Below are 7,503 nucleotides of genomic sequence, written 5' to 3' on the forward strand. Positions count from 1 at the left end.
AGAATAGGTGTAAGAAATGATGCATTTAAACTGGAGTTGAATTCGGCGTTCCTTATATTACTTAGTGTCTCCTGGCTGAGGAGCCACAAAGCAAATTCCTCTAAATTTTATTGCCCAGAGGCACTCTCTGTGTTCACATGAACTTAGGCTTCCTGTTAGTATTCTGTGAGACATCACATCATACATTTTCCTTATTGCCTGCTCTGTTGAGAAGCTGAGAAATAAAGTTAGAACTCATTCATTTGAACTCTTTCCTTTCAAGGTGCAATAATTTTTATCTGTATTGGAGCAGCCTTGAATTGGATTTGTATTTCAATGCCCCTGAGCTTGGTTTGGGAAGTGGACAGTGGACAGTGAGCTGTGGGTGTCTCAGCTGTGGGAGTGCAGGGCTGTCCAGGGGTCCCTGAGGTGCAGGCCATTGGTGGGAGCCTATGACCTTGCTCACTGCCCTACGTGGAGTTTTCACTTCAAGGACGGAGCCATCTTTCCATGGTTGTGATGAAAATCCTTTCTTCCACTGCAGTAGTGACTGTTTCACCCATGGAATCATAAAGGCTTTTTTAGACAAAAGGCCCTAGGAATTTTAAATTAAATTACATCCGTCTACAATGGGAAATTTAAGTATATAATTTCTTAGAGATGTCAGGGTCAGAATCAGAGAATGAGCAGGACATGACTTGAAATAAGGTATAGTCTACAGGTGTGTGTTTTTATCTTTACATTATATGCATAGTCATCCCTCAGTATCCATGGGGGATTTGTTCCGGGACTTCCTGTGGATACCAAGATCTGTGGATGCTCAAGTCCCTGATATAAAACAGTGTAGTGTTTGCATATAACCTATGCACACCCTCCCAAATACTGTATATCATCTTCAGATTACTCAGAATACCTAATACAATGTAAATGGTATGTCAGTAGTTGTTATATTACATTGTTAAGGGAATAATGGCAACAAAAATATCTGTAGGTATTTAGTATAGGTACAATAAAAAATCTTCAATCCATGGGTGGTTGAATTCATGGATATGGAACCTATGGATACAGAGGACCAACCGTATTTTATTTTCTACCTTCTATTATGGAAATGTTCAGAGGTACCCAAATAGAGTGAATAACATCACGAACCCTTATGTCCCTGGTACCAGCTTCCATAGTTACCAGCAGCTGCCTACGTTTTTCTGTCTCTGTCCTCTCGTTCCCCCAACTCTGGTTTAAAGTAAATCACAGTGTATCATTTCATTTTTAAAACACTCTAGTGTGAATCTCCAAGGGATAACCAACGCCTTTGGTTAATGTAACCATACATAGTAGTAGTACAGTCATGTGTTACTTAACGATGGGGATACATTCTGAGAAAGTTTTGGTAGGGTGATTTTGTCATTGCTGGAAAATGATAGAGTGTACTTAACACAGATGTAGATGGTGTAGCTTGCTACACAGTCAAGCTATATGGTATAGCCTGTTGCTCCTCCTAGTACAGTTACAACATGTAACTGTACTGAATATGATAGGCAGTTGTAACTCAATGGCATTTGTGTATTTAAACATAGAAAAGGTACAGTAAAAAATACAGTGTAAAAGATTAAACATGGAACACCTGCATAGGGTACTTACCATGAATAATGGAGTTTGCAGGACTGGAAGTTGCTCTGGGTGAGTCAGTGCACATTACTGTAGACTTTAGAAGCACTATATGCTTTAGGCTACTCTATAAAAAATATTTTTCTTTCTTTAATAATAAATTATTTGTAACTTTTACTTGTGAACTTTTCACTTTTTAAAAAACTTTGACTCTTATGATAATACTTAGCTTAAAACACAAACACAGCTCTGTACAAAATGTTTTCTTTACATTCTTCTCTTTAAACTTTTTTGTTAAAAACTGAGACTTAAACACATACATTAGCCTAGCTAGGATCATAGTGTTACTTCTCTTTCACCCCCACAAAGGAGCTAGCTGTCATTTCCTGTGACGGCAGTGCCTTCTGGAATCCCTCCTGAAGTACCAGCTATAGGCTGTTTTACAGTCGGCTTAAAAAAAAAAAAGTAGAAGGAATACACTCTAAAAAAATGATAGAAAGTATCGCATAGTGAATATATAGGCCAGTAGCAGTTGTCTGTTATCATTATGAGGTATTAGGGATTGTTGATATGTAGCTGGCAGCACAGAGGCTTGTTGACACAGCATCACCACAGACACATGAGGAATTGGTTGGACTGTGATGTTGTTAATGGCCAGGACGCCACTAGGCAGTAAGGATTTTTCAGCTCCATTATGATCTACTGGGACTGTCATCGTATATGTAGCCTGTGGTTGAGTGAAATGTTATGCAGTGCATGACTGTAATTCCTTGTATCATATAATAAGGTAACATAATTTTAAACATGTAAGTAAAATTTTTTTTTTTCCTTAAAAATACTCTGTTCTAGATAAAGGTTCCTTCGTTCTCTGAGACACTGTCTGCTTTGAATGTGGTACAGGTGGCTGGTGGTTCTAAAAGTTTGTTTGCAGGTATGATTATTCTAATATTAAAAAATTTTTAAATTATGCTTGGCACCAAAAAACAGAAAAGTTTTTAATGTTGTGAAAAGTGAGTCCTCTCCTGGCTGTCGTTCCTTGCAGTGACTGTGGAAGGGAAGGTGTACGCCTGTGGAGAAGCCACGAATGGCCGGCTGGGGCTGGGCATTTCCAGCAGGATGGTGCCCATCCCACGGCAGATGACAGCTCTCAGCAGCTACGTGGTGAAGAAGGTGGCTGTTCACTCAGGTACAAACCAAGCACCAGCAGGCCTGTGTGGATCAGCCTGTTGCTCCTGCTCCATTGTTAACCAAAGCCCTAATTGGTGTCCTTACATTCTTTCTTAAGTTTTTACTTAGTAGGAATAAAAATTGGATAATGTAAATCTCTAGGTGGTCTAGAATTTAGTTATTGCTGCCAAATCAAGTTTTTTGCCTAAAGGCAGGCTGTTTTTCTGAAAAAGAGTCTAACTTTCTTCAGATTCCCAAAAGTATCTGTGAACCCAAGTAATGAGAAAGATCCTTTAAAAAAAAAACAGACCACTCTTTCAGTGTAGGGAGTGTTTATTTTGGAAACACCATGCTAGGCCTCTGAGGAACGGAACTGAATTAGACACTAAGTTCTAATTCAGTTCATACCTTTGCTGAACGGGGCTCAGTGTCACCCGCATAACCGGAAATCCAAATGATAGTGGCTTAAGCAATGCAGAGTTTTACTTTTCTCGTTTGTAAAAGTCCAGAGGTGGGGTCAGAGTCCATCCAGCAGGGCTGTGTCTATGAGGAGTGCTGGTCCTTTGTGTCCCCCTTTGTGGGAAGATGGTCTTAGACTAGCTCTGGCCCCCAGAGTCCAGGGCCAGGCCTGGCAGAAGAGGCAAGCGGCACACAGTGTGCCCTCCCACCCATGCAGCCCTCTCTCCAGAGCCCCTCCGAAGCCCCACTCATTTCACTCACCATCTCCTGGGGGTAGAGGAGGCTGGGAAGTGGTGTTTAGCTGAGCACATTAACATGGGGGTTCTGTTGGTAAGGAAGGGGGAGAATGAGCGCTGGGGGATTATAAACCCGGTCTACTGTGATATTGTCAAAGCCCAGGAGTTGGCAGGAGCTCACTGTGTAGGAGTGGTCATGCCTTTAATCCTGAGGCAGGTTGTATGGACTTTTGAGAATATTCCATGCTGGGGAAAGAGCATCAGCTGGTGTGTTTTGGGAAGAGTGAGTATAATGCTAATGCAAATGATTGAATAATTTCACTGTTGAGGTACAGTTCTCAAAAGCTTAAATTGACACTATTTTTACGTTTTGTCTAATCACAAATTATTTTTACTTTTTTCATCTAAATTTTGATTTTTCATGTATTTAACATAATAGGAACCCTATTAATAATCAGTATTATTTTCCCTCTTTGCAAATTCTTCCTAGAGTTAAATTTGTAGTTTAGTAAAAATTCACTTATTTGAGACATATGTCCCAGAAAGCTTTCCTGCTAATTCCACTGTTGATCCTGTTGAGTTACTCATTTATTCAGCTCACACTCATTGAGTGTGTGCTACATGCCAGGCAAAATAGGGAGCTATGCTGTGGGCTCTCTATACCCTGCCCTTTGGCAATCCGCACACCTGTGCATGTTGCAGGTGGCCGGCACGCAACGGCTTTAACTGTCGATGGAAAAGTGTTTTCGTGGGGTGAAGGTGACGACAGAAAACTTGGACACTTTAGCAGAATGTAAGAGTACTTTCTTTAGTCTCATTTGCTAATAAGAAACTGTTATGGATACTCTTGAAAGTTATTTTGCAGGAAATTAGAATAGATTATGGAAATGAATCTTAAACATTTTTTTTTTTAACACGGTTGTTTGTGTTTTGGTCTCATCGGTTCTGCTTTAAGGTTTGATAGTTGATCTGTGGATCTTCTGTTGACTACATGTGGATCAGTATAGATGTCTTTTTTCCTTCATCTCTAAGAAGGGACGGATTGACTGTAGGGAGCTGATTTCTTCTTGTTGTAGGAACTGTGACAAGCCAAGGCTGATCGAGGCCCTGAAAACCAAGCGAATCCGGGATATCGCCTGTGGGAGCTCGCACAGCGCGGCCCTCACATCCAGCGGGGAACTGTACACCTGGGGCCTCGGCGAGTATGGCCGGCTGGGACATGGGGATAATACGACCCAGCTAACGTCCAAAATGGTGATTATACGCTTTTTTGTTGCTTACAGAAAGCTTACCATCTGAAGATTTCAAGAGAAACTAAGCTTCGAGTCTAGGAAAGTTCATAAAGATGTGTGCGTGGTTGGCTTTGTCTTTGGGAAATTCCCTTGCTTTCTCCGTGCCTGTGCTTGATTCTGTTTTTAAATTTGTAATTGAGTAGGTGAAAGTCCTTCTTGGTCACAGAGTAATCCAGGTTGCATGTGAGAGTAGAGATGCACAGACCCTGGCTCTGACCGATGAAGGTGAGTGCCTGGCATGATTCTGTGCTCCTGGGTGGGTAAGAATGATATGAAACGTTGGCCTGAAGTATATCTATATTCTTAAACCCAGGTTTGGTATTTTCCTGGGGTGATGGTGACTTGGGAAAATTGGGCCGGGGCGGAAGTGAAGGCTGTAACATTCCCCAGAACACTGAGAGACTGAATGGACAGGGGGTGTGCCAGATTGAGTGTGGAGCTCAGTTCTCCCTGGCGCTCACCGAGTCTGGAGTGGTGTGGACATGGTACGTAAACATCCTCCCTGTCACAGTGTGCGTGCCTGTGCAGGGGCGTGCAGGGAACCTGGGCCTCACCCCAGGCCCACCCCGGCGTGATTGTGACCTGTCAGATTGTTACGTATGCATGCATCTTTGTCCTTTAAAGGATATTGAGTTGGGATTAGTGACAATAGTACAAGAAGAAATTTCCCATTGTAACTGGGTCATTTTGAAAATACTAGAAAAATTATAGGCCGCTCACCTTTCCTGTTTGGGTGAGATTTATAGGAAAGATTTCTTCTGCTGAAGCCTAAGGATAAAATGAGAGCAAAATGACCTTCTGAATCCTTTGATCCTGAAAAAGTTAACATGTGTTTCTTGTAAAAGCTTATTTTATTAATGTGCAAAAGAGCACATGTCCAGACTGGCCTTGAATGGTGTGTCAGGCCTTAGTGCCTGTGTCATGACCAGAGGCAGTTTGAGAAAGGTGTATACCAGATAGGACTTTGGATAGGTGTTTGCAGTAGTGTGTCTTATTTTCAGTCTCTTTATATGAAAACTTACAACAGTAACTTAAATATCGTAAAACATGTATTAAAGTATTAAGGTTTTTCCCAGCTGACTTAATAAGTTAATTTGAATTAATGGTGTATGATTTTGAATGTAAGTTCAAAGACCCTGAGTGCCGTGTGTGATGTCATTGAGCTGGCTGCGAAAGATGTGAGACTGAGCGTTTTCTTGTGTAGCATTGTCAGACCATAACGTATTGTAACACTCCACCATTGGCCTTCTCCCAGGAGAAAGAGGGATTACTTCAGGTTGGGCCATGGCTCTGACGTGCACGTGCGGAAACCGCAGGTGGTGGAAGGGCTGAGAGGGAAGAAGATCGTGCATGTGGCCGTCGGGGCCCTGCACTGCCTGGCGGTCACGGACTCGGGGCAGGTAAGGCTGCAGGTGGCCTGGGGGTGGCGTGCCATCCTGACTTGGGGGACTTGGGGGTCACGACATGGTGCTCGTCCTGTTGAAATCGCAGCTGTAGATGAAATCAGCCGAGTCTTACTGCTTGAAGAACCACGAGGGCAGGACGCGTCCCTTTTGCCCACTGGTGTATCTGCCTGCTCGGCTGCAGGGGTTGGGGTGGGGGGGTCCTCAGAAAAGACACGTTCCCATTCTGAAGTCTGCGTGAAAAGTGTGTGGAAAGATTGTTATTCTTGAAGATGCTCCTACTGCAAGGTATTAGCAAGACTTTCCTTTAGAGAATTGCTAACTGGCGAGGAGGGATCCATGCCTCATTTTAGAGACAGAGCTACTGCCTGACAAGTGTTACCGTCTCTTCTGCTTGTAGGAGCATATGCTATGACTGGCTTGTGGATATTCAATTTTAAATTTTATGTATGAAAGCAAAATTACCATTACTGTTTTTGAGTCAAAATGAATTATACTTTATAGTTCTACAAGGCCAAGAAGCAACTTACTTGAAAAACGAGCATATTGTTTTTGGTCATTTTTCTTTGCAAAATACAAGGGAAAAAAATTATTGCACTTTGTTGAAGAGAGGAGCTTCTGTGTGTCTTGCAACAAAACAGAATTGGATTAATATTAAGAAAATACTCCTTTTATAGGTATTATCCAGCGTTTTCATGGTTAGAGTTTCTTCAGAATTGTCGTACACTGATGCCATTTTGTAAGATTGTGAAATGGTTTGTTTTCACCTTTAAGAACTCAATTCTTTCAACTACCGTGGCATACACGTTAAGCATTTTGAAGTAAAAATTACATTAAAGAAAATGTCCTGAAATGTTGAAAAATTATAAGCATTTTCCCCCCTTGTAAACAGGTGTATGCTTGGGGTGACAATGACCGTGGCCAGCAGGGCAATGGCATGACCACGGTTAACAGGAAGCCCACACTCGTGCAGGGCTTAGAAGGCCAGAAGATCACGCGCGTGGCTTGCGGGTCGTCTCACAGTGTGGTGTGGACAACCGTGGATGTGGCCATGCCCTCTGTCCACGAGCCCGTCCTCTTCCAGACTGCAAGAGACCCTTTAGGTGCTTCCTATTTAGGTAACACAGGTTTGTGTCTTCTCTGAGATTTTTCTGTAGATTACAGCAACCTTACAGATTTAATTGTGCCAACGCATTAGAGGTTGTAGTGCTGTGTTAACTGCATTATGAATCTAAAGACACAGAAGAATTGTGGTGTGCTCTCATGCGATTTATCCATGCTGGAATGAAAATTGTAGAAGAAAGTATGTTGCTGATTCTTGTATTTATGATCAGGTAAACTCACAGTGCTGTACTTGTGTGT

The 7,503-nt window shown here is 42.2% G+C and overlaps 1 protein-coding gene across 3 annotated transcripts in view; it reads left to right on the forward strand.

Annotated features, from left to right (window-relative positions):
* The window catches only part of LOC113221965 (E3 ubiquitin-protein ligase HERC2-like), a 14,784-nt gene extending 7,484 nt beyond the window's left edge, over nucleotides 1-7,300 (forward strand). For 2 of the 3 annotated variants that reach the window (XM_026451286.1, XM_026451285.1), the window contains exons 4-11: nucleotides 2,434-2,515; nucleotides 2,627-2,770; nucleotides 4,149-4,239; nucleotides 4,523-4,700; nucleotides 4,882-4,963; nucleotides 5,052-5,223; nucleotides 5,994-6,138; nucleotides 7,034-7,300. In XM_026451286.1, the coding sequence (XP_026307071.1) occupies nucleotides 2,434-2,515; nucleotides 2,627-2,770; nucleotides 4,149-4,239; nucleotides 4,523-4,700; nucleotides 4,882-4,963; nucleotides 5,052-5,223; nucleotides 5,994-6,138; nucleotides 7,034-7,285 (1,146 nt within the window). In that variant the 3' untranslated portion in view covers nucleotides 7,286-7,300. Of the gene's footprint in view, nucleotides 1-2,433; nucleotides 2,516-2,595; nucleotides 2,771-4,148; nucleotides 4,240-4,522; nucleotides 4,701-4,881; nucleotides 4,964-5,051; nucleotides 5,224-5,993; nucleotides 6,139-7,033 lie in introns of all 3 variants that reach the window. The other variant, XM_026451287.1, reaches the window with a different exon arrangement.
* The last annotated feature ends 203 nt before the right edge of the window (nucleotides 7,301-7,503 follow it).

Source organism: Piliocolobus tephrosceles, unplaced genomic scaffold (assembly GCF_002776525.5).
Source record: "Piliocolobus tephrosceles isolate RC106 unplaced genomic scaffold, ASM277652v3 unscaffolded_28606, whole genome shotgun sequence".
NCBI classification, from domain to species: Eukaryota; Metazoa; Chordata; class Mammalia; order Primates; family Cercopithecidae; genus Piliocolobus; species Piliocolobus tephrosceles.